The following is a 27,521-nucleotide window of genomic DNA, read 5'->3' as shown; positions in this document are numbered from 1 at the left end:
GTGTGTTGCGTTAACCTCTGGCTTCATGTGGTTCACAGAAGCATCTACATTGCCAACAGAGAGAGGGCGCAGACAAGCTGGTTCATGATGACAAGGATGCAACCCGAGGCAGGGAAATAAACAACACACAACAATTTTGTCTTTTGTCAACAAATTGTTGTCTGTTGTTTATTTCCCTGCCTCGGGTTGCATCCTTGTCATCTACCTTGACATTTCTCTTTTAATTATTTCTAAGTGTATTCTTCCTCGTAGATACCTTTCTCTTCCGTTTTCCTTTTTCCTTTTTTTTTGGGGGGGGGGAAGCGGGGGATAGCAAGTCGGCTCTTTGCCTGGATAACCTTTCCTTTCTTTTTTCTTAATAAACATATACCCCCTTCCCGTTGTAATATGTCAAGTTGGCTTTTCTGCATGAATATGTGCAGTTAGGCCAAGCCAGCTTTTATTACGTGGTACCTGCGCTGTGTGCCCTGGCGAACTACCTCAAGGACATACGTGCTGAAATAATATTTTAAATCATTCAGCGCTTCCACACGTCAAGCGTCCTGGAACAGCTCGTCGCACCAGTGCGACCTACGTTTCCTTTTTTTTTTCTTTTTTTTTCTATTCTATGCCATTCTAGGTGGTACCTGTAAACTTTGGTCACGTTATTTATAGTTTCATTATCACGTTTTCTCTTTTTTTTTCCTTTTTTTTTTGCAGAAGGAAACTCGCAGTGAAACAAATGAGAAGAAAAATTCTGCTGGCGCACGACGACATTCAAGTGTCAGCTGCTGTCAAGAGAGTAAGTCCTCTTGTACATTGCTTTCTTTTTTTCTTAATGGGTATAGCGATGACTAAAACCAGGAATGGGTACCGTACAAATATTAGGGGAATTTAACATAATCAATATTCACGAAACCAATGCCAGTATAGGAAACGGAAGCAGGAGTTATAAATCACACGTAGTCCTTGGTAAGAAGGAAGGAACCCAATACTGCGTCGACGGGAGTGTCCCCTTGAGTGTGAGGAGTGGGACAAGTTCCAGGACAAGAATGAGAGAGACGAGCGGAGCAGAATTGAGACGGACTCAAAATCAGCAACGATGTCGACCCAACAATGTTGATTCCAACATCCACGGTATACGGAACAGGGTTGCGGAGTTGCCATTCCGGGGTTGGAATGATTCCGGAATCATTCCAGATTTATCAGAGCCCGGAATGGAATGGAATGGCGGAAACTGTCCTAGGAATGGAGTGGAATTAGGCATTTATTTTTCGCAGACGGAATGGAATTGGAATGGACTGGTCTGGGTGCCACACGGTCAAGGGCGAAATAACCTTGTCTTTTTGCTTTTTCCGTGATGGTTAATGTCAATCTCCTCTATAGCACTGCTGGGCTACCCAGCACGGTTACCGGTACCTTTTCTTTTATTGATGGAATTAAAGGAATGGAAAATGGGGTTGCCAAGCCATTCCACCGAGTGGGAATTGGCCATACCTTTTCATACCGAGGAATTGAAACAAAATACAGAAACCGACACAGTGTCGGTTTCTGTATTTTGTTTATGTTATCTACAGGACTTGACTCCCCTCTTCGTATACGCTTCGAGGAATTGAAAGGAATGGAATTATCACAAATCTCGATCCATTCCTCGGAAGGAATTGGAATGGAATGGATTATCCCATTCCACAACCCTGATACGGAATATGTCAGATAATGCTACTTTTGCACACAACCTCTATAGTTCTATAGAACGCCGGTTGTTATTACCCGTAGGGTGCTAAAATTCTAGCTTGCTAACTCCACTCCTGGTTGTGGCCATTCTTTGTTGATAAGCTCACATACGCTTGTTGTTGTTGTTGTCAGCTTGTCCGCCCACACGTTGTTGACAAGCAGGTCATTGAAGTTGTTTCGGGGGTGATCACATATAGTTCGTGTTTTTGGTGGATAAAAAAAAACATAGAAGGAGCACGGCTTTTACTGATGTAATATACGACGGCTAATAAAATTTGACTGGTTATTAAACGAGGAACATTTCAGTGGAAGAGTTCAATATGGCAAAACAACTTGGAAGCATTAGAAGCACCCGTTGTTTTCCGTCTGCTTTCTTAATTTTTTTTCTGTTTAATTCACATTAAAAATCTGTTCTTGTTACAATATGTAACCGCTGGACACAAGGTCCTTCAACGTAGGCTTCCTCCCAAAATCAAAACTAAAAAAAAAAAAAAAGAAGAAGTCGATAGAGGGCACTTTCCTCTCCCTTATCCTAGCCAGAACGAGGAAAGCTCCAATTTATTATCGCCCAGCTAACTTTTCCTTCTTTCCCTCTTGCATTTGTACCCCTCACAGTGTGCTTCGGGAAGGGATATTCGGCCCCATGTCACGGTGAGCACGCTGTCGAGCGAAGTGTTATTAGCCTCCTACCCGTCGACATGTTGTATCTGAGGTTATTACACAAAAAAGCTGCCCGGTTGCCTTTGCTGCTATAACGGATCCTCATCATCGTCGTTCACTGTTGATTCTCTTCATCGAAACGCCTTATTGGGGCTCAATAAATAGACTGCCTTGGGGCTTCTGGGCGTGAGCAGGAAGACATTGCGCCGTATTTATTTATTTTCTTTTTCCTGAAAGGGCAAGTAGGTAAAGCTAGATAGGGCTTGCGCTGGCTGGACGTCTTGACGGTGGACGGCTAGACTGGGAAAAAATGAGTAACTTCCGTTTTTTTTTAGGACTAATGCGTTGTCGCGACCGTTGCTTTCTTTCCAGGTGAAACGCGCGTAAGTTTACGCTAAGGTTAAGGTCCATTTTCGGGGTGCTGGGGAGTAAATCTCAGGCCTGGGGAGTAAGACAGGGAGTAACTTCAACCAAGTGGAGTAGAAGCTGTAACTGCTCTCACTTTTACTCCCTTTTCCATTACAGTGTACACTGGATGTCAGACTGAACCGTCCGTGCGCTTTGCTTGGGATAAAACACGCTTCTTCTGTCTAAGATTAAAGGGGTTGGGACGCTTTCATACATGTGTTTCATTACATCATGGACGCATTGTACTGCGTGCCAGGATACTGAAGAAAAAATTATTCTTCTTCTACGTGCCGTACTTGGCGAGATACAAGCGCGCGAACACACTCCCGAGCAAAGCGCAGACGTCAGAGAGCTCAGAGCAGCGTCCACTCCCATTGGTAGCCGTAAGCACGTCACTTCCCGTGCGCTGCCTCACTGGCGGCGGCGAGGGCTGTGACGTCAGAGCAACACGGGTTTCGGTATTCGCGGTGCCCATTGTCTCCGCTTCTATTCCCCTCTTCCCTGTGAAACTTTCAATGCAAGGTCACGTCGGTGCAAAGAACCATCTTTTACGTTTACCTGGGATAACCTGGGATGACCTGCATCAACCCCTTTAGACATCGTGACAGCGCACGAGACAAGGACGAAGGGACAACGGGGACACGATTCGCAGCCAATCGTGTGTCTCCGTTCTCCCTTCGTCCTTGTCTAGTGCGCTCTTACGATGTTTAACCATAGTACGTACCAAATACCTCAGTTCAGAACTGTTGTCTGTCGTGCGAAAACCTGGTGGTTAGACCACGACATGGCTCCTTCTTCAACTACTCGTCTGGATGGGAACTTCATAAGACAGAGCCGAACTTCCCTACTTCACGCTCGCTTCAAGATTACTTATTCTATGCAGCTGGTCCCAAAGCAGAGGGCGCTTATCATTGCTAATAAAACATACGTAGTGACGCTTACTGAAAGCCGTTCTGTGGTTCGTCCCCAGGGCGCATTCGAGGGCTACTACTTCGAGCGGCCCGACATTTTCAAAGGTTCCCACGACTCCTTGAGGCAAACGTTCGGGAACAGCAGCCTTACAAGCATCCATGCCAGCGTGGATGAGCGACCAAATGCTGCCAGGCTCAAAGTCAAGGTAAGCGGCATTGATGAACCAGGGACATTGATAAAAATTTCAGGGGTTCAGGGGTTCAAACCCCCCTGGAATAGACGACTTCAGAAAATCCCAGAGAGCTTAACGCCGCGCTTTGAATTATGGGAACTTGGTGGTAACAAAGGAAGTTAAGGTCTCCAAGCTGTTTCGGTTCCTTCTCTCGCGGCCGATTGTCACACGAGGTGTCACTGAGGTCGGCGAAAACGAAACGTGAAGGTTAGTTCTGCCTTCCTCATTCCAGTAATCTCCTAGGATGCAACGCGTGCGCAAGAAGCACTGGGATTTTTTGAAGTTTTCTATTCTACCTTTGATAGCGTATTTGGGAGAGGGAAGCCTGGGTGAAATCCTTCTCCCCCCATGTAAAGTCCCCATAGAACTCGTCCCGAAATATTTTTCTGGCTATGCGGCACGGGTCCACACCGTCTGATGTTAGAGAGTTTTCGGAACCCAGGCGCTTTGGGGTCCCACAAAAATTGCGTCGTCGCCACTGCGCATGCCCAGAACGCAAACTGCGCCTGGACTTTTGGGTGCGCACGTTATTTTTCGAAAATAGCGCGGGGTCCCATAGCTGACTTGACTGACGCTCTCGTGGTCTGCAAGAGTCCGCGTGAACGTGCCGTCAGCAAACGGCAGGTGCGGTCATCGCTGGCGATAAATATAAACAAACATAAAGCTGTGAACGGACCCACACAGTGCACGGCCAACATCACCTAGATTGAGAACGCCTGCTCACTCGTCGCCATGACGCAACAATTAAGAGTCAGCCAATGAGGATCGTGTTTTCAACGTCCGTAGCCAATCACGAACGTGCTTTCAGCGGTGGCGGCCATGAAGACGCACCACCATCGTCTGCGAGTCGTGATCGAACGTTCCTGCGTACTAGATGGGAAAACTTGGAAATAAAGCGCAAAACGGTTCCAATCTTTTTCAAAACTGATTTTCTGGAAAGCGTCTTGCATTTTTTGTCGAAATATTTAGGTTCGTGCAGGTTCCAGGTGAGCTGAAATCATTTGCGTGTTCTTGAATTCGCAGAACGATGAATCGCAGTAGCAGACGAATTCTACCTCTTAATGTCCACGTAGCGAAGGAGGGAGAGGAGGCAATGAGCAGGCCTTCTGTATCTATAGGTGGCGTTGAATCAGCCCTCTATAGGGCTGTTTAATAACGTTTCCTTTCTTCTTTTCATTACTATATCAATGATTTTTGCTGCTATATAGCGACGCAATATGTCTACAAAATGTAACTTTTTATTTTTCGAATTTTCTTTCTTTGGCAAATATTTGCTGTTAGCCGTAATTGCGCTGCAACGCAAGCCCTATTCTATAAGCCCAGCGCGTGGAAGGTCCGCTGCGTGCATTATAACGCTTGCGTTTTGGGTCTTTATTCTTGCGTGCCCTATTCTAGAACTCTCTCATAGTTTGTGTGTTTGTAGACGCTACTTCTCTACACGTATGTTCAGCCAGAAACGGTAATCGTTATGTAATCTCCCATCACCCCACAGGCACACGTCTGTCCTTACATTAAGCTCATTTATACCATCGCTTGCACAGCCTGCTCTATCACATAAACTTCATGGCGAATCAACAGTATACACACCAGTCGACATCAACATCATAAACATAATTCAACATCAACATCAAAATGATAACCAATTAACCCATAACTCACTAGGAGGCGTCCACATCATATCCAATCATAGAAAGTCAACTAAGCAGCTCATCGTCTGACATCATAATGACTGTGGCGTTCCGTTGTTTCTACATCTACAGAGAGAGTTCCAGAAGAAGGTCTTCGAATAATTTTTCTTTAACTTCTGCGTATTTTGAGAAGTCCTAAATTATCTACTGACGCGGCTTTGCCGAGATGTTTTCGATGAGACGGTGACTTCTTTACGTGACTTTTTGAAGGGGCCAATATTTGGCGCTAAATCTTTGCCAAGCACACACACACTTCACGCGCGGATGGTAGCAAAGTGTGGGAGGTAAATATTGATTCTAGCACAGTGTGTCGGAGATTTCCGGCGCACGTCAAAAGGATCCCCAGATGGTCGACATTATCCGCAGTCCTACCCAGCGGTACGCGCAGCATGTAGGTTGGACTCTCCCTAAAGGCGCGTTCCCAAGCACGCGATTTGCGAGAGCGACAGCGGCAGCGACAAACTCATAACAAACGACATACTCTACCCCATTGCTGGAGGTGAAGCAGGGAATGAAGGAATGGGTCCCGTTACAATGAGGATCGAAGTCCTGTGGCGTCCAAAAAGGCGAAGAGAGCCTTGAGGACAGAGCGTTGGTGAGCTGGATGAGGCCAGGGGCCATTCACAACCAAACATGTTGACAACCAAACCATACGGTTGCGAGAAACCTGTTGTTGCTACAGCCTGTGCGGAACAGACTGCCTCCGCGGAACAGAAAAAATTGTCGCTGTCGCCGTCGCTCCGCAAATCACGTGCTTGGGAACGCGCCTTTAAGCGTAAATCTACTCTCAAGCATTATGCATGCACGGAAGACACAGAAATCGAGGAACCCCATTTCGTCACTTTAGACTGCACCTTTCTTAACCAACATATGATACTGTTTCTACCGATTTTAGTGGAAGAAAAACCGAAAACACTGCTCACCGAGCCGAAGTTCCGACCCGTGTTACGTTGAGCATTCACATGGTGCGAAATATCGGCAGTATAGCGGACTGCACACTCAGCAGACGACACTTACCAGACGACACCGTCAGCGTCTTTCCCTGTCGTCTGCTACGGAATATCTTGCGGCTGTATCGCAGGGGATTCCCCACGGTTAGCAGTGCGCGTGAAGACACGACGTTGAGCGCTCGCGGTCACGTGACAGCAGAAAGCTATGACGTTTTTAGCATCTTCCGCTGTAGTATTCTGGGGAATATCGCTCGTGAGAATACCACGACCATCTAGTACAAGGACCATGCCATAATCGGCAACCCCTATGAGGAGCCCGTCCGCACTATCCGCTACGGGCCCTGCTAATCGGCCGGCGAGTTCTACATCATGATTGGACAATAGAAATTTGAATTTTGAACGCGCAGAACGTACGACTGCCGCAGCAGACGACAGCAACAGCTCCTATGAAAACGCGTAGAATGATGGTGATAATCAACTTTAGAGTGAAACATCTTCCGTTGGATATCCACCACTTGCACAAAAATACTAAGGTAAGCTGAAGTACGAAGTATTGTAGAAGTTAAGAAAGCAATAACCGGGCCGATGAGTAGCGCCACCGCTAGCTTCCAAATGCGGCGCTAGGAAGGGGTGCCTATGGCATGGTCGTTATATGTAATCTAGTAGGTCGCGGAGAATACACCGTTAGTTACCGTGTGCGTTACCCGCGTGGAAACGCTGACCATCTTGTAGGTGAAACCGTGTTAGTATCGGGATACCGTAATACCCGCACGTGAACGAAAGAGGAAGAAATGAAAACTTGTCTTTCTCGATCCATCTCACAAATGCGGGATTCAGCGGGCGTTTTTGTGACACCGAAACGAAACTGTAGTGACATAGCAAAGACAGATGGCGCTCCAATCATAATCAGGCAAAGTTTTATCGTGCTATTTGCTGGGTATTTTGGCATGTGGCAGCCCCGTATATGGTAAGCATATACACTTCAGTACCTCCTAAATTGTGGCAGGTACGTTTTCGTCCACCGTATTGGTTTAAAGAGTGACAGCTGATGGACCAGCGGCATTGGCCAGTGTCCAAATGCGTCCCCTCCTTGGTGGTAGCTCGAATCACAGGTCGTGCTGAAGACTAGGAGGTGGTGGGTTCGAATCCTACCACCGGCTGTGCTGTCTGAGGCTTTCGTGAGATTTTCCGGCAGATATTCCAGACGGGTTTTGGAAGAGTTTCACCTGAAGGCGGCCCAGGATGAGTAATGCTCACCCCACTGTCCCCCACTTCTTCCCCGCGCTGTCCTCTCCCCATCTGTCCACGTCTGTACGCCGTAAATAGCCACAGTTGCTTCGCGACGCTAACACGGATTCGAACCCACGCCCTCTCCTTTCCGGTCAGATGTGTTACCAGTCACACATACAGTGCCAACTACCCCCTCATCGACACGCCAAGCCAGGCTACGAAACATATGGACCTCGCATTGTCTCTCCCTACAATCTAAGAAAAAAAAAGAGTGTGTAACGGTGGTAACTTCTATACTATTTACCACCTTCGTCAACATAGCCTCTGATAAAGGGTGTAAAAGGGTGGTAAAAGCAATTATCATATATCCAACCTGCTACAAAAAGGCGTACGCCCCCCTCGCTCGCCGAATCAGAAGCGGTAACCTATCATTCGTGGCAGAGAGCGGGTAGAACTTTGCAACCTTTTAGGCACAACACATGCTCCTAAAAGGTGTAACTGCTCCACCCTTTTTTCTAGGAGTGTACATTATTTCCTTTCATACTAGCGCCTGTTCATCACCGAAAAAAGTTCTTGGGTGCTGGCCTTTGGGTCACCAAGTGCCGCCCATGCACGGAGCTGTGCAATAGACCTCTCCCTGTTTACAAACAAATGACGTCAGATGGTACAACAGCGCCACCAACTTGGTAGACTGGGACTACTCTAGCAAAAAATCAATAGGTCACAAGAAAGCGACGTGTAAATATAGCTTTTCATATTGTAAGGCTTTTATGCAATTGCTTTCATATTATTAATTGTATGGCCTTGTTCTGCTCAATTCTACCTTTCTACCTGTAGCCCTATCTTTTCGGTAGCCCTTTCTGAAGATGGTTACCGGGCTCTTCCCACCTTCAGGAACCTGAAGGGCACGAGTTTTCTCTCGGAGTGCGCGTGGTGTCTCTATACAAAGCAAGCGCGAACTATGTCGTAATAACAAACCAAATTCCGCACAGGAGTACGACATTTACTTTCAAGACGATGCAATCAGCCCTTGGGTGGAGGCTTCTTTTCTTTCCGAGGTGGACCGGAAACGCGAATAAAGACACGAAAGCGACTAAAATGTGGCCTCATTTGTGTGTACCATTGCTACAAAGAAAGGACCCTGGACATTCTTGAAGGAATACGGCTTTGTGAAACAGCGGTGTTCTCCGTCGGCGCTGTTTCGGTTTCGTAATGTCCACCAACGTCATGATTACGTCACCGTGACGTTTCTTCGTTAGAGGTCTATTTTTGAAATCGTGTGAGGCGTAAAGGCACCCTCTGAAGTCTCCTCTTGTCTCGGCTGCTGTCCTAAGGGCAGCGTGCATTGTGCTGTGTGTATTAAGGGTCAGTGCTGTGTTTGCTCTGTGGAATTTCGCACTCCCCTCTCATTAACTGGGCTCATTCATTAGCGGGCCCCTCTTTGTCTTTCGTTCGGTCTCTTGGAAACCTTAGAGCGCATTTGTTTTACTTTTTCTGTGCTTTGTCTTCTATTTACGTGTGTTGGAATAGGCTTAGTCATGACGCATGTCTCCGGAGTTTTATTTTTTCAGTCAGTCAATCAATCAATCATTTTCTCTTACATTGTTGCCACTCGCACCCACATTCACACAGATGGAAACACTGGTGGCAGCATAAGCCGAGGCAATGAGTCATGAACCCAAACAACACAATACCTTCGCGCAATATTGGCACGAATATCGGCAATACGGGTCCAATACTGGGCCCACATTGGGCTAGCATTGCCAATGTCCAGCCAATATTGGCTCATATGATGCGTTGCTAGGAAAACGACGAGCACAACGCTGAAGCCGTTCTTTATTAGACACACGACTGCCATTTTAAAGCAATACCTCTATGGGGTAAAGCACCGTCTAGGTCCACCCGTAGCTTTATGGAAACACGTGAGAGTGAGCACGTGACCCAAACTTTACCGCCAACGGTAACCCAATGAGGATACCGCGTTTGGCACGATGCCAAAAAATGCAGCCAACTTTTCTTAAAATCGCAACTGGGCATTGTGAAGCCCTTCAAAGTTTCACTACCTCACCTACCAGCCTATGTTACCGTATTCGCACAGCTTACTCTTCCCTTCAACACCTTCTGCGCCCCGGCTCAACGTTATCATGCGTGCAATACATGCAACTATCCTCGCCTCGCGATCGCTATTCCATTCAACGCTTTTTTGCTCGAAATTCTCCGTGCGCCTTTTTATTCAACGGCTATCACGTGGCGGTTACCTCAACGTCACCAGCGAAAAGGCAGCCACCCTCGAAAGGCGGTAGTTCAGCCAAGGCGACAGCAATTTTTATGCCAACGCATATACCCGGACGGCCGTCGCTCTTTTTCGTTTGGTATAGAGTGAATGGAAAACAACGAGTATAGGATTACATGAGACTTCTTAAGACATAGAGTTCCCCGATATTTGTTTTGTCAGTGTTTTCCTCCTCCTGCTCACTTTGTTTGCTCATACAGCAAGGATCGATTTCTCCCATTGGGATTATCCGTCACTGTCTCCATTTCTGTAGAGCCTAATCTTCTATCCGCGTGTTGTCCTTTCTCAGTGCGGAACAGTTGGAATAGGACTCTGTTATCTTTCGTGAGTGTTCTGACTCTTAAAAGATATTATTGCTTTTCCAGGGTGATGTGGTCTACTTGAAGTACTTGATTGTACACAGCACTTTCGAAATAAAGACCAAGTCCATGAAGCAGCTACAGATAGTAAGTTCTTTTTTTTTTCAGTTTCCTTTTCTTGTTTCTGCAAACTGAATTGTCGTTGCGATCTCTTTTTAAAATTGAGTTATCTGCTCCGTCCTCCCGGTACGTGAAATTCAGTAAGTTAACGTCCAACACGACAAGACAATGTAACGCAACAATATCAAATATCCCATGTAGGGATGCACTCTTAAAAATGAGTTTCACCACATAGCACGCTCCTAGCGAGCCATCATCCCGGATGACCGCGCTCTTGCCCCTGATTTGCTGAAAACGGAAGGCGGAGCCTATTTTGTACTCACGTGCATAATTCAGACGTGGGCGCGCCATCGGTTATGAAAGCTGTGCGGAGGAGCGGCGACGATAGGAGGCTGCGAGACGGCGCCGCCAAGCTCAACTGGAGTAAGCCCGAAAGACTCGTTTGAATGCGAATGCTGTCTTGACTTAGCGTTTTGTTGGGTCGTGTGAAGGGTTGTGTAGCGTTGTGAAGGGGAGTTCCGAAAGTGTTTTCAAGTTTTTTCTTTTTTTTTCGTTACAGATGTACGAGATTCGGCAGGAAAACGTGAACCCGTTTTTAGGCTGCCTTGCAGACCCGGTACAACCGGCGCTAGTCTGGGAGATGTGCACCCGTGGCTCTCTTATGGACGTTCTCGCCACGGAGGATATAAGACTGGACTGGACCTTCCGCCTTTCGCTACTTAATGACCTTGTCAAGGTACAGAAATCCATTCGGTACACAAAGTAATAACCCAGGCCACGAGGTCACGAAAAATTGCATGAAGTGTGTAATGAGTTAAGTCTTAATGTCATTCGTGCCGCGCTATACGGAGACGTCTAATGGCATTCGTCTGAATGACAGTTTCCGCGTAATGAGATCGCTACAACTCTTTCCTCCACGAAAAAGGTACCTACGCTCCTTTTTTTTTTTTTTTTTTTTTCGTAGACTGCCACCCGACAGGGAAGATTATACCACGTTTCCTTCCACGAAGAAAGTCTTGTTTACCATGTGTAAATAAATAAGTTGTTCCTACCATTTAATATCATTCTTTGATAAATCTTCATATCAAACATTCAATTTCAATTAAAGCGATTCTGCTGCGAAATCAACTGACATATCTTCTTAACATCCGAGTACATCACGCGCAGTACTTTTTTTACACCTTTCCTGATGTAAAAGGGGTGTTGTTGTAACTAAGCACTTTTTGTTATTCCGTATAGGCTCAACTGAAAGGTGTAATAACAATTTTGGAACTCTTTGTTGAACACCCATCTTATATAGCGTTTTAAATGGAATACACATCCCTCAAATGGTGTTTTCTGCGAACTATTCCCTCTGGAATTGTGATTTTTCTATAATACACCATTTTAAAAAAACCCTTTTGCACGGTTTGAAACTTGCACTACAAAAGTGTGTGGCACTGGGCAAGACATTTACACCCGAAAGGTGTACAAAAAAATTAACTGCTCGCGTTTGCACTTCGCGTACAGCTGTAGAATTGTTCCGCGTTCTTCATTTCTGTTATTCAATTCATATTACAAAGTTCTTGCAACGTTCTTGCACAAAAATGTGCTGATCAGAAGAGCGTATATCAAAATACCAAAGGTACATTCTTCTCATTAGTTTTCCGCGCTGCCCTGCGGTGAGCCCGTACTAACAGAGAAGGCATTACGAATAAGTGTGCAGTTCCTTTCGAAATAGAAGTTGTTAATCTTCTCCGGGAAATTCGCTCAATAAAACGCGCTGGCTGTTGTTCACAGCGACGCATTGCGGGAACTTCATTACGCCTGGGTACATCGTGCAGGCTCTGCAGAATTATCGCTTTCAAGCAATTCGCAAGGGAACTACAGGTCCCAGTACGACCGAAAGTTTGTCTTTTTTTCTCCTCTCTCTTTCAATTCTTTTACAGAATATTGAGAAGCACAAAGCCCAGAAAAGCTTAGAAAAGAAAAATATATATATATATATCGAAACGTCCGCGCGGAAACAAATTCGAGAGGACCGAATGAATAGATGGAACGTTGGGGAGTGCTTGTCTTGCTTATTCTTTCTTCTTTATGGCGAACTCCGAAGTATAATTGGTTTCCGAGCTAGTTTAATCCCTTGTCTGCGACCTTACTTCGCCCACCGCTTGTATATTGGGTGAATGTTCCCGCTCTATTTAACTAGAGTGCTTTAAATCCGGAGAAGTATAGTACAGAAGTATAGTGTAGTAGTATAGAAGTATGTCGGATGGAAGTTGGACTTTAAGAAAATTAATTGATTTACGTATGTTGTGTTGAACTAGCTGAGTTAATAACACATGGAAGGTCGAACACAATGCCCAGTTGCAGCATGCATCAATCAATATTTTGTTAATAATATTACGAAACGTTACTGAGTTATATATATATATATGATAACCTATTGTCTGTGATTGGGCATCGTACTGCTGTCTTTGTATTTTGCCCCGTTCTAATTTTGTTATTTGCGGGCAGTAGCTTACACGTTATTGTTTTTGTAGGCTGTAATGTGGTCTAAGGCTCTTTGGAATGTAGTTTCCTGTACACTTTAGGCTATTTCTCATTAGTCCTGTATTGTTAATGCTTCCTCATTACCTCGGTGACCTCGCTGTCTGATTGCCTGGCCCGGCTTATACACGTCTAACGAGCTGCCTAGGTACAGGGCGCTTGTCAAGAAGGACACGTGATACCGCACGGCACCCTTCCGACACCACTTCGATAGAGAAAGCCCGCTTACACGTCGACGTGACGTAACAACGAAGAGTCAGACAATCAGGATCGTGTTTTCAACGGCCGTAGCCAATCACGAACGTTCTTTCAGCGGTCGTAGCCGTGGAGACGAGCCACCGTCAGCCGCATGGGCAGCCACCGTCAGCCGCATGGGCAGCCACTGTCGTCTGCGAGTAATAAACGTCCTCGCATACTAAATGGGAGAACAAAATAAAGCGTAAAACGGTCCCATATTTTTCTCAAGACGAACTTTCTGGAAAGCGTGTTGCGCTTTTAGTCTGCAGGTTCAAATTTGCGAAGTTAGCTGCAATCATTTGCGAGTTCCTGAATTCGCAGAACTGCAGACCGCGGTTGGTGGACGAATCCTGACTTTATGTGCACACGTTGCTTGCTTTTATAAAAAGGTCTATTGAAAACAAAACTGGGGTTGGACTCATTAATTGAAGTACGAATCATGAAATAATGAATAATGAAATATTAGTAAGCAATATACGTATTCATTAACAGACAATTTTACAAAGATGCGCGCGCCACCAAGCGCGTGGCGCAAAGCAGCATGGGAACTTTGAGCGACACTGCTCCGTCGTCTGCTTCGGTTATGGTTTACCCCGGCTGACGGTGCTGCCGCGCACACCGGGAATGTTGTCGTTCTTCTTCTACCTCCGCCTCTGATCGTCTGTAGTACTATGGCAGGCGAGTAATACTCTAAGGCGCTATAAGTTTCCATTTGATGCCAATACACTCCACGAGTCCTTGCGTGGGACAGGTGGCGCTTGCTTTTGGGAAAAGGCTTCTGAGGGATGTTTGGCATTGGCAGTTCCGTGGGACTGCCAGCCTCCTTTTGCATGACCCCCATGTCCCTCGGGGAACGCTAAGACAACTCCGTCCATTCTTCCAGGGCATGCGGTACCTGCATAACTCTCCAATCAGACAACACGGCCATTTGACGTCGCGCAACTGCGTCATCGACTCCCGCTGGGTGTTGAAGATAACAGATTATGGCATACCTGCCTTCCAAGATCTACAAGCCATAGCCACACTTGTACGTTCTGCCAAAGGTGAATACTTCCCCCATCCAGCTCCCTTCCTTTTTCTGATCAGGAAGGTAACTTGTTGGTACCTTTTGTGAGCCATTATTCCAAGTAGTACAACCATCTTGGCCCTATATTGGCAATGCCGGCCCGATATTGGTCCGAGATTGGTCCGAGATTGGGCCAACATCGCCAATATTGGGCCAACATGTTGTGCTGCTTGGGACTTGACATTCAGGACACTGGAACATCCGGGACATGAACAGAGTGAAAGAGACACGCACAAGCTCCTGGAAGCCCTGGAAGGAGCATGTGCACGTCTACTTCATTCTGTGTCCTGGGTGCTCCCCCCTTGTGATGCAGTATTCTTCAGCTAACACTCATGTTGATGAAATGTCGGGCTAGTTCAAAAGCTACGTTGCAATTCGATAACACGTAATACAGCTTGCCTCTGGTTTCATATGCGCAATGGGGGCAGTATACCGTCATAAATGCGGGGAATGACTCACCACATCATCATCCCATTTATGTGTGTATGTGTGGTTCTATATCATTTTCCTTGAGTCTTAAGAAGAATGCGCAGAGCAGTGATATGATTGGCCCAAGCCATTTCGGAGCAGGAAAAAATCCGTTTTGGAGAAACAAAACCGTCCTTTGGAGCAGATATGCTACATCATCATGCGCAGTCACATACACTGTATTTTTAATATACTTTCAAAAGAGTGACGTAGATGTGGTCACCGAAGCAGAAGGCCAACTCCTTGTAAGGATTGTCATGTGCTGCAATCAGTTGAAGTATCTTACGCGTAATGACAAAATTTAGACCAGGATTTTGAACAATATTCGTAAACAGCATCAGAGCAGTGTGAAAATCCAAACATGTCAACTGGAGTATAACAGAGAACTGAATATAGGTCACTGCAAATAATTTTTTTAGAAGAATTCTACGAAGAATTTGTCATTTTTGGCCCTGATATTTTGCAGATACTGTGCAAACTTTAAACCAAACAGTTAATCAAAGTGTCAAGGCTCGCTAACTGGGGGGAATGTATTTTGTGTGCTCTTAACACACATCTTTAGCGGACATCTTTTTCGTTCGATTTCCGCGCTTAATTTGTCCATGTGCTTTCACATAGTGCTCAAATCACCTAGACTGAACATTGTCAAGTCACAGTCTGAACATAGTCTGAACATGCCCAATATTTATTTCAGATTTCTTGTTCCAGAACAGCAACGAATTGGTGGGCTATTACGAGCGTTCCCGCAATCTTTCGCATTATCACGTCAGTGATATCATGTGACACGTGCGACAAGTTACGGTAGCAGAGCACGGAAACGCGACAATGGCTTAAAAAATTACAGAAAGAGTGATGGTGATCGGACCGGTGTCTTCCATCCTGTCATATTCCTAATCCTTCCTGTGGGAGAGATCTTATCTCTATCGCTTAACCCTGCCATCCCTGCGTACCCTGTGCTATCAACCCCCACCCCCACCCCCCACCCCGTGAGAACAAGTGAGAGGAGTCATTAATGAACGAAACTAAACAACATGATAGCGCGCCAAACAGTAAACGTGGAACAACAACGACGAGAAGGGGACAAGGGCACTAGCCCAACTTGCTGTTCTCGTTCGAGGCATTAATGGGGGCATTAAAGTGCACACACTTCTCCTGGCAGAATTAAGGATCCCGTTACTTTGACAGCGATACAAAAGGAACGTGATTTAACATCGTTCGTGTTTTACCCGCGAACGAAACCGCCAATGTACCCTCTCACACTTCTCTCCTTCTCAAGAAGGGCGGTAATGCCTGTCATTGGTCTCCTCAAATGAATTGTCCTATCATTGTGGAAGATCGCTTGAGGCGACCAATGGTACAGGAGGAGCAGATTATACAGATAAGGCAATTAAATGGCACAGGAGTAAATATGAGGAGCACGCAGGGTATACGAAGGTAGCATGCCAACGGCGTAGAGCTCGTCCAGCATATGCGTGTGGCTGCTAGAAAAGCCGTAACTGAGCCGTAAGTGATCGAAGTGCCAGCATAGGTCAAATATACGTCCAGTATAAGTCAGTGCTGGTGTGTGGGATAGCGCCAATGTCCAAGAACCTTGGATATACTGAAAAGTATGTTGTCGATTACTTCTATCTGACGCATAGGTGTGTGCCGTTCCCATGTGTAGCGCTGACGGGTCTGATGATGTTTTCGATGAAACAGTGCAGGTTGTGCACGGCGTTAGTGAGTGGTGAGCGCTTTGCTCCACAGCGCTGCACCACAGCACTGCAAAACAGTGCTGTATTTCCACTGTGGGGTTCGCACTTGCAGCGCTAGTCCCAGCGCTGTACTTGGTGATCTCACGTGATCGTACCGTCACGTGAACGCGGCGCCGCGTTCTCATTGGTTCAGGGAGCCTATCGCTGGGAGACAGCGATGGGAATGTTCACCGAAGCTCAACTTCGCCAAGCGCTGTTTTCCATCGAGTCGCAGCCGGGAGAGGAGGGAAAAACAGCGCTGTTGTCCAGTGCTCTGGAGCAAAGCGCTGTATGTCGGAACGGGCCTTTAGTGCATGGTACGCTATCGCATTTGCGTGCGCAAGAAATAGCGCGATGGTTCTGCGCAGTGCGCGAAACTCTCTATGTTTTGCACGTGCGCAGAACTACTACCGCTATCGTTTGCGTATACGCAAAGGCGGTAGCGTACGCTGCATTAAAACTCACTAAAACTCTTGTGTTGCTAAGGTCCGACGTGTCCTTGTTTGTCCTCGTGTTACTGTGTTTGAGTACCTCATCATTATCATCGTTATTTTGAACTTCCTTCTTCACTTTTTCGTCCTAGAGATCTTTCAGAAGCCTATTTCCATCACACCGGACGTTCTCGCAGTCAGTGATTCAGAAAGCCATTGATTCATGTGTACAATTCCCTTTCCCCGCGCAGTCAACATCCAATATGCGCTTCGCACATTCTTCAAAAACACAAGCACGCGTTCCGAACATTCTGTATCACGGCTGGACCAACTTGATACCATGACGTCACTTGGTACCATCCCAAGCAGCACAATGTACTGAAAGTCGAGTGCAATAGGGATGGACGGGTAGGCGGAAGACCTTGAACAGACTCTTGAAGCTAAGGAACATTGATAGCACACATACCGTCCACCCCTATTGCACTAGACTTTCAGTACATTGTGCTGCTTGGGATGGTATTAGTGCAAAACCATGGAAGGTTTAACAAGAAGGACGCGCGCAATATATCGATGGATGCACTGTAGTACACAAGTTTATAACTTGAGAATCACCGTACGAGAAGGAGGGTGATGTCACACATTACTTGTCCATTAAAATTTGGCCGGCAAGAGGGAGTACCTATTTGCAGCGACGGAGTTACATGGTAAATGCAGGAAGAAAGTGGGAGTAAGCGACTGACAGGGCGAGTGGAAATGGAGTAAATGTGGGAAGTTACTCGCCCGTTACTTCTCTTTCCTTTTTTTTGAGAGAGCGCACTTCGCGTATCCCTATTTAATTCTGCCTCCTTCGCTGACTGTTGACTTCTGAGTGCGCCGCTAATTAGGAGCATGATTGGCGCGACGCAGACGCCCATAATGATCTGCAAAGTCGGTACTTTCGCTTTGACTGTCCTGGTGGCCAACTAAAAGTTAATGACTACGCGTGACTGGTATTTGAGGAGCTTTCCCTAAGTGGACGGGGATCTCTCGAGAACGTAATCACGGTCCCGTTTCCGGCGCTGGGTTCCGTTTGTTAGTAGGGACCGAATCTCGATTCCGTCTTACACAGAGTCACTCCGACACACGTACTAGTACTTCAAGCAGTGCGTTGACTTGCGTATCATTATCTATTGCTGGAAACGTGCTTCGGAACGCAAAGAGAACGCAAAATCTTTCTTCGTGGAGTTCTTTCCTGATGCATGTATTGATTGAACTGGAAATTTCCACGATGAAGAAATCACGTTACAATCAGTGTGCTACCGATACCTAGTCACAAAACACCGCTACCCGGCTTTAATAAAGCAACGCAGCACCAGCGTCGCAATAAATCCAGGTGAACTATAACACATTACTTTCCCGTTATTTTCCTTGTACCCCACACTCTAAATATTTTCACACCTTTAAAGGTGTAATAACGTGCATGGCGTACGCCTTTTTCGGTGTAATTTTGGTAACATCATAATGGAGCACGGTTTCGCACAAATTTTCTTTACTGGAGTGTTGCCTGTCCTTCAAAAATTCAGTCTTGCAGCATCTCAACATTGTTCAACAGTATTGTAGACACTTGCGCGTGCTCGATTATCGGTAGCGATGTATATATGCATTAGCACATACCTACGACATCCAAGACATAATGAAAGCAAGATTTGCACTGACATTTGACTTTAGTAATGCTTTCCGAATTTTGTAAAATGTCATCCTGGAGATGCAATGTTACGCAACCAGGTTGAATGTGCATAGCGCACACCTTTAAAGGTGCGAAAAAGTTTACAGTGCACAGTCGTTGTTCAGGCATTTCGCGACTCAAGTGCCACGCCACCCCACAAGTCGAGGTGTCTCGCGTATTCCTCTTTTTTCACGGCGCGCTGACTGTGTGGGATTTCATGTCATTGAAACAAATAAACTAAATCGGTCACGGTAAATAAAAGTGTGTAGCATACAAGGTGTGTACTTTGCCTAGCCGCACCTTGAGTGCTAAATACAACTATATAATCTTAAGCACTATTAAGGAATGTGGAAAGTATGATGAAGAAGGTGGCGACAGCAACAAGCCAATAAGAAGTAGCGGTTTACGTCGTGAGACAACCGCGCTCGAAAAACAAACTCCTGCACTCACCTCCGCGATGTCCGTTGGTTCATGCAGGCCACAAAGAAAGCAGTTATTAATCGCTTCGTTGCACCATATCACGTTGTGCTTGCCTCGTCCCGCATTCACATCTCCGGTGGCGCTATCGCATCTTCCTTCAGAACCGCACTCTGAACACAATTGTGCCACACAACACGTCACGAAATCCAGACACCTCGCAGGGACAGGGTCACTGTGAGCTCCCATTTGCATCACCATAATAGCCATTTCGACCACATCAACTGAAACAGCATGAAGCGAAATTACTGCAGCGTCTTTCAACGTCATTTGGTTTCCTTGGTCTCGTCCCGTTCCCGTCAGCTGTCGAACGCATAATGCAATGTTACGCGTCTCTGCACCGAGCAAAGCGTTTAGCGTCTTTATCAGCCAGACCGCGTGATAGTGAAGTCATGTATCGTCTAGCAATAACAGAGATACACGAGCAGTCACTGGCTTCGTGATCATTTATCAGATAACGGAGAAGATAATTTCTGACACGCATGCCGTCAGCACGGGACGTATCTCCCGGTGAGACGTATAGGCATCAAGCCGGTAAGAAAAACATTCAGAGCAGCATCGGACAAAGACGAATAGGGAGGTGGTACATAATGAGGAGGTACATAAAGGTTGCTTAAAGCAGCAATGACGTGACAGTTAACAAGTCGTCAAGCTGTCCATCAGGAAGTATTTTCGCTGTGCGGAGTATGGTCACTGCCCAATGAAACTTACAACAACTACAAAAAGAAAAAAAGCCCTCAGAGAAGCCAGCCTCAGAGGGCCGGCACGGTGCCCTGGTGTGATGTCCGCGATGTTCCCGTGCCTTTCTTTTTCCTTTCTTTCGCCTGACTACACGCGCTGCTTATGCCCGCTTCAGCTGCGCCACAAGATGGGCCACATGATCGGCCCTGTCAGAGGGGAATAGGTGACGTCACCACCTGTGCGCTTCCTACTCTCGCTCTCTTACACGCTCTTTCCAAGAGCAGAGGATTTCTCGAAGGTGTGTCGTACTGAGATCGCGCGCGCGCGCTCTGCAGGCCACCTGCGTTCGTCCTTCTTTCGCGCGAGCTAATTTTATTCGTTCCAGAACACGCAGCCACAGGTAATAAGATAAGAGAGAGGGGGGCCTACCTCATTCCTCCCTTTAATGTCTCCTCTCACTCCTTCATCACGTGGACATATGAAGTCACGATGTCGTCTGCTTCTGCCAACCGCAGCAGACGCTTTCAAACGTAGGCTTCCTGTGGCTACCTGCGGCTGCACATGTGGCTGACGGCGTCTCATCTCGATGTAACGGCCACTAAAACTACGTTCGTGATTGGCGGGCTCTTAATGGTTGTGTTAAGTAGGTACCCCTCTTTTGGAGCACTCAAATCGGGAGTACGAGACTGCCAGTGCGGTCACTAAACAGCGAAAAGCAACTTTGGAGCGCTACACTGGTCGCTCCCTGACGCTTCTTCCTGTTGTCTGCTCGTGCAGTGCACAGACGGAGGACACGTTGGCTTAGTTTGAACCGATAGTAACGTTGAAAGAGACGACTATGGTTGCGAAGGCACCTCCTTGTAATAGCAAATGAAATACAGAAGATGGGAAGTTGTAACAGACGTCATAGGAGCACTGTGAAGACGGCTGCATGGCGTGAAGATATCTGGATTGGCGCATATCGAATATCCAAGTACTTATAAGTGAAGTAATTAAGCGTAACTAAAATTGGAGTAAAAGTAGCTGAACTGGAGACGCTCAACTACTATATTATGTTTTCCCTGACTGTCTGGTCATCTGCAAGCTTAACCAGCTTTACTTCTTCGCCCACACGCATTACTCCCTTTTTGTCCTATGTCTCCCTTGCGTAAGCTTTGTGCCGTTTTGATGCGCTCTGCTCCATTCAAAGTAAATGGTCAGCCGCTTCGCTCCTTCTGTGATCCCATAATCCCTATTGAAAAACGAGGCGCATAGTCTTCAAAGTGCAGACGAGAGAAGTCTCCATCGTTTCCAAAAAAGGTCACGTTAAGGATATGTAGCTTGCAAGAGAGATTTAACGAGATCCCGAGGAGTAATCCACGTTTCGAAGATATAAATGTCTCGCTTCCAATAAAATCAATCAGGTAAAACAGTTTGATATAAGTAGATATAATAATAATAATATATTGCTAAGTATGAAATGATGACTGAGTATGTCAGGAGGAGAGACGCAGCGGAAGGTGGTGCTTATGATGCAAGTATAGACTTGGAATGCTACGGGCCAGTTCTCACTTGGTGACTCCCGGTGCGACGTCGTGAGCGGGCGGCGGAAATAGACGCGCATTTCCGCGTTGGGAGGGAAGAGACGTCGAGCCCCCCCAAAAAATTACATGCCGCACTTCTTTCACGGCGTCGACGAGAGCTGCCGAGAACGACATACTGGCGACCAATAAGGCGACAGAGAAAGGCCACGCCTCCTGATTTGTCGTCTGCTCTGACGGGGCGGCAGCAGAAATGCGTCTCTACTTCCGCCGCTCGCTCACGACGTCGCGGCGGGCGGCGGAAGTAGAGGCGCATTTCCGCCGCCCAATCAGAGCGCACGATTTTTATGTTCTCACCACAATGGCATTCCACTGATACAAGCAGACGACAAATCAGGAGGCGTGGCCTTTCTGTGTCACCTTATTGATCGCCAGTATACAGTATATCGTTCACGGCAACTCTCGGCGACGTCGTGAAAGAAGTTCGGCATAGCGTCTTTTTTTTTTTTTTGCTGGATGTTTTTTTTTTTTTTTCTCTTCTCCCAACGCCGGAAATGCGCGTCTGTTTCCGCCGCCCGCTCACGGCTTCGCGTCGGGCGTCGCCAAGTGAAAACTGGCCGTATGGACTCTAATGCTCGTGCCTCGAAACTGATGGTGATGATGAGGGTGCGGATTCTGTCACACAATAATTATTTTTCTTTTGTGTCCAAACACAATGGTAGCTGTCTAAGTTGCTAGATATGCTATGTTGATAGCCACCATCCTTGTTCGTATACGTGAGGAATCGATGAGCCTGTCTCGAAAGAAATTTTGTTTCTACATAATATTGGACAACGTTGACCCGCAGACGGCTATGTTACACATCATCATAGCACGATATCTTAGCAACGCGTTTACGTTGCAAGAGAGATAAAGAAAACGAAACGAAAGCGATATAAAATGTCTCGCCTCAAATAAAATAAATAAACCAACCGAATAAGACTGATTCAGCCGCAGACGCTATGTAAATAATCTTCGTTCAGAGTTTATACTTTGTAACCTCGGACAACGTTGATTTGCCGGTGACCGTTCTCACAGCTCGCACGAAGTGCCGCAACACTGGCGGAAGAGCATCTTCAGGCCCTCATGTTTTATAAAGCACGTGTTCGAGCTGTATAGCTAGCCATGCTCGTTACATAATGGAGTCACGCGTTCAACTAATTACGGCTTATAATTGCCTGTCGCTCTCGAAAACGTGGCAGCTGCCAGGCACAAGAACTGCCTCGGTATTAAAAGAGTGAGTTCTGCTCGTGAAAGGTGACGTAGCTCGAAATGTTTCAAAACTTCACTCGGTCGGAACTGATTTGGATAAAGCGGCGGATACCTGGATGCTTGAGTTGTTTCCCGTCGTCGTTTTCTGGTGTGCTGCAAAATAAAAATTCAATATTATTTGAATATTAATTTTATTGAATATTGATTGATTGATTGAATATTTGAGATAAGATGAAACTGATTTGATTTGAACATTTTGTAATACATCCAATTATTATACTAGAAATGTTGAATTCTTAATAAAGACAACTGTTAATAGTATGTTGATTTTCTTTTGTTTTTCATGTTGTATTCATTGTGCATCTCGCATGTGATGCAGATGAATTCAGATATGTTATTTGAGTGTTGTAAAACAGAAAGGAGAAATTGAATTCGTCACCCGACTAATTATGTTACTGCCTCTCCCCCCCCCAAAAAAAAAGGAACAAAAACAAAAAACACACAGCACCAGATGAGCTTCAGATGATGATGATCAGATATTAGACCTGGAGACCCCCTGTCCCCCACTCCATTCCGCTCTCCTCTCTCCATCTGTCCACATCTGTACGCCGCTCCTAGCCACAGTTGCTTCGCGGCGCTGACACGGAATAAAAAAAAATCTGAAAACATGAAAATCATTCATGAGCGAGTAGATGAATCCGCATGGAAAAATAGGACTGGACTGTCTAACGGGCTGGAGCCTGGTACTCCTATATGCATCCTAAGGAAAAAGAAAATGGCTAACTAACTCAATTCTTTTCAAACGAAAAGTGCTGCACAAGTTCTTTAATACATGCGAGGTCTATGGGAAAAAGAATGCGAGAGGGTTGCACACCTTGAACAAGTTCAGGACGTGCAGGCAGTGCAGCCGAAAAAGAGTGGACCTATAGTGTAGTCCTTCTCGGGATGAGACATTTCCACAACCATTAGACCTTTAGACGGGACGAAAGGACGGTAGTTTATTCGAAGTTTAGAAATTGTTTGACTTTTGGGTAGTAAGTTCCAGGGAGGCCAGGGGACTAAAATGGGAAGTAATTGCGATCTAAGTGAGTAGAAGTTGTAATTGATGCTCAATTTACTCAATGTTTAATTGTTGGAGTAAAATGAGGACTAATAGGAATTTAGGGTGCTAGAACGCGTTATTCCTCCATAATTTACTCAGTTTTTTTTTTTTTTTTTTTTTGTTCTTAGAGTGTAGCGACACACTCTTGTGCACCATAAGTGATTATGGCGTCCGCAGAACCGGCTATGTTAAATAATGATGTGTCTTGCACACTGAAATTCCAGCCGCGTGTACGAACAGAAATAGGTACCGATATCCCCGAGCTGTGTTCTAACTCCGAAAACGAAAACTACCATCACATCCTCATGTCCCTAAATAACGTCGCGAGCAATAGCGGTATATTTTCTCCGGTACCCTAATGCATTTTGTTCACCATCACGTAGCCATCGTTTTGTTCCGCTGGAAATTGCGCAGTGGGACACCGGAGCGACAGTAAACAACTCGATCCAGCGTCATTCATATATGTATAGAGTGAAGCCTAATTATAACGAAATAAACGGGACTGGGAAAACAAATTCGATATAAGCGGCAATTCGATAAAGGCGGAAGAGCCATAAACGCTAAAAATAGTCTCGGATGCTCGGAAACATTGCGAAAGCCTTAAAAAAAGTATTCATGCAAGCAAACAAACCTTGGTGATGAGGACCTTGGAAGTCTAACTTATTTTTTTTTTTAATTCCGTGTTGGCGCGGCGAAGCAACTGTGGCTATGAGCGGGGTACAGATGTGGACAGATGGAGAGAGGACAGCAGGAAGGAGTGGGTGACAGGGGGAAGGTCTTTAACTATATATATGAACAAAAAGGGAGGGGGAAAAGAAACAAACAGGGTTTGCCGTACGAGCTATCACTCGCTGGCCCTTCTCCCTGAGATGAGTCTGCTGACAGGACTCTTCGAGTAATTAAGTTCCAAAAGCATGCATTTCGGTTTGGGACAGCGTGAGACGCTTCGAATAAAGAAAAATTCTTCGAATACTTTCGACTATTTGGAAAAAGGCAAATTCGTTATACCCAAAGTTTACCATACGTACAATACACATACACTTTAGCGCGTCAGTCTAGGAAGTATCAACGATATAGCCGTGAAATATGTCCGTCGTCGAAAAAGCCGGACCGCGTCGGAAATCGAACCGCGCACCTCTAGAATCGCCGGTCGTGTGCACTAACCACTACGCTAAGCTGACGTCTGCTTTCCGACTAATACTTAACAGGGTCCTCAACCAACGAACAGGACAAGCGCTTGCTCTCTTCGCGTTATCTCCATAATTTTTCGTCCTTGTTCGTTACCGCTTGAGACAAGTTGACTGTCCCAAATGCTGTCAATGCGCTGCTCTAGAAGATCTCGAGCACATTCTTCTTCCTTGTCCCACACTACCAACCGTCCGGAACCACACTCTCCGGGTCTCTAAACCAGTGTACTCTGGCCCCCTCTCTGTATCAAAAATGCTTTGTCCCTGACCAAATACAAGCCCATCAACGCTCTGCCCTCAAATCTCTTTTGACCTTTTTGGACAACACAATAAGTCCAGGGAATGAAGCACTCTTTGGAATAAAACTTTAATATTCGCAAGCTTTCGTGCAGAACCTGACTTCATCAGGTGAAGACGCAACAACCTTTTTTTTTTTTTTTTTTTGTCTTCACCTGATGAAGTGCAAGGTTCTGCACGGAAGCTTGTGAATATTAAAGGTTTATTCCAAAGAGTGCTTCATTTCCTGGACTTATTGTGTTCCCATACACTACAACCAGACTGGACTGTGTATATTTTTTTCCTTCATCGCCCAAGTGTCTTTTTGGACAACGTAGAACTTCGATCCGTGTTTTGGAGGGGCTCATTATTTCATTCCCCACATCACCACCAGCAATGGGGGTAGAGTATCGCCCCTGGCGGTGAAACTCCCCATTCATCATCATAAATAAAGTTGTTGCTGTTCCTTGTTTTAATCGTGTCGAAAGGAAGGACATTGGACTGCTGTGCTCAGGTGACGAGCACTCTGTATGCTCATCAGCGCCGTATATAGGAGACAAGGAAATTTTATGGGACCGTCTTCGTTGAGTAATTTTGTGTTCTCGTGCTCATCTGACGCTGTTTCCGTAGATCTTCTGTGGACGGCTCCGGAACTTCTGCGTGACTGTGGCCTACTTCGGCGTGGCACACAAGCGGGCGACGTATACAGCTTCGCCATCATCATGCAAGAAGTTTTACTACGCGGCGACCCTTACTGCATGATACTTCTCACGCCCGAAGGTAGGAAAATCAAAAGTGTTGATCGTTTAGCTTGGTGTAAGGTATGAGGTAAGGTATCTGTAGAAGTGCTTACTGACCCAGGCGAAAATTTTTTGAACTGGTACTAGTTCAACTGTGTTATCGAACAGGGAACAGTTCAAGTGGAACCACTTCAACCGGTCCTAGCTCAACAATCAGGTTTGCAACCGGTCGGGCCAGCTGGTACCAGTTGAGGCTGCGACCGGCCAGAAACAAGTTGGGCCAACTGAGTAACAGTTGATCGAACTGGTCCCAGTTAGATAACACAGTTCACCCAGTCCCAGTTGATACTGGGACCGGCCAGAAACCAGTTCAGGCAACTGGTACCAGTTGATCGAACTGGCCCAGTTCGGATGACACAGTTCAAAAGTCCCTTGTCTGCCTGTCCGTCCTTGTGTCAGCGGTGAGAGCTTCTCAGTTAATTTGTGATAATCACCTGATACACTACACAGCCCCCGAAGCGATGACCGAAGCGTATAGTGTTGCTTCCATAGAAAGAAGATTGAACATGACAAGCGCTGACCACATAGCGATGCGGTGAAAGATATTGGCGCATAACCGATGTTGATGTTGCGAAAAAAAAAAAATAGGGAGAGGTTAAATTCGTCACACGACAAATTCGGCTACTCCCATAAACAGAACCCCCCCCCCCCCGCCCCCCAAGAAAAGAAGGAAACAGAAAAATCTGCCGCTCTCGCTATAAATATTGGCCAATGGCCAAGTCATCGGTTGACGTCGCGCACAAAGAATCACACGGTCCTAATCGGCTGACTCTAATGCACTGCTCTGAATAAATGTCACAAGCGCTGACAAGGCAGTATCCCTCTTGTCAGGTGGCCAAGGACCCAGCACTCTTACGAGGTCAAAGTTGCGGTTGTCCAGTCGGTTGAGAGCAGATTTCATGGTAGCCCTTTAAGATGTGTATCTAGAACAGTGAACAAGAACGTGCTCAGTGTCCTCCACGGTTGCACAAAGTGTACAGTTCGCTGAATCAGCCTTCCGAATTTTATGGAGGGATTGCCGCCCGTACGGTACGTCCAGACGGAACCTGTGCAAGACCGTCTGCAAATACCAAGGTAACGAACGGAACTCTAAATTTCAGTTCCTGGTCTACTACATGAAGCAACGTGGAGTTCCCGTCGCCTTGTAGTATGTCTAGTCATAGTCTCTGTAAGAGACCTCAATATGTCTTGCACATTTGCTTTGGAGTACGGCAGGTGCGTAACCGACTTAAATATCAGCAGGCTCAAATGCCCCTTCGCATGATATCAGATTGAGCCTTTGAGATTGCTTCGAAATGAAGCCTGACAAATGCTTCACAATGTGAACGGACCCTCTTGGGACCTTCTTTTCATTGCAATAATGAAATCGATTTGGGTCGGGTGTGTTGTGGGAGAGTGAAATGAGGCTGATTTCAGGCCACCGTAATCTTCTGCTTGTTCGTTTTATGCATAGACCTCTACCCGAGAAACGTCATTATGACGTTGGTAGACAAACTGAAGCCGAAACAAATCGGAAGGGGAGGGCTGGGCTTCACGAATGGGCACTTGTTCGC

The 27,521-nt window shown here is 46.2% G+C and overlaps 2 protein-coding genes across 2 annotated transcripts in view; one reads left to right on the top strand and one right to left on the bottom strand.

Annotated features, from left to right (window-relative positions):
* LOC135366725 (protein CWC15 homolog A-like) overlaps positions 1-19,454 on the bottom strand; it is a 161,754-nt gene extending 142,300 nt beyond the window's left edge. The window contains exon 1 of the mRNA XM_064599569.1: positions 19,125-19,454. The gene's annotated coding sequence lies outside the window, so the exon portion shown is untranslated. The remainder of the gene's footprint in view (positions 1-19,124) is intronic.
* LOC135366727 (retinal guanylyl cyclase 2-like) overlaps positions 1-27,521 on the top strand; it is a 129,152-nt gene that overhangs the window by 89,600 nt on the left and 12,031 nt on the right. The window contains exons 5-10 of the mRNA XM_064599570.1: positions 700-781; positions 3,752-3,898; positions 10,452-10,532; positions 11,065-11,241; positions 14,155-14,314; positions 25,799-25,948. Of these exons, the coding sequence (XP_064455640.1) occupies positions 700-781; positions 3,752-3,898; positions 10,452-10,532; positions 11,065-11,241; positions 14,155-14,314; positions 25,799-25,948 (797 nt within the window). The remainder of the gene's footprint in view (positions 1-699; positions 782-3,751; positions 3,899-10,451; positions 10,533-11,064; positions 11,242-14,154; positions 14,315-25,798; positions 25,949-27,521) is intronic.

Source organism: Ornithodoros turicata, chromosome 8 (assembly GCF_037126465.1).
Source record: "Ornithodoros turicata isolate Travis chromosome 8, ASM3712646v1, whole genome shotgun sequence".
Classification (NCBI taxonomy): Eukaryota; Metazoa; Arthropoda; class Arachnida; order Ixodida; family Argasidae; genus Ornithodoros; species Ornithodoros turicata.
Note: the sequence above shows the minus strand (reverse complement) of the source record. Positions and strands in the feature narration are given on the sequence as shown.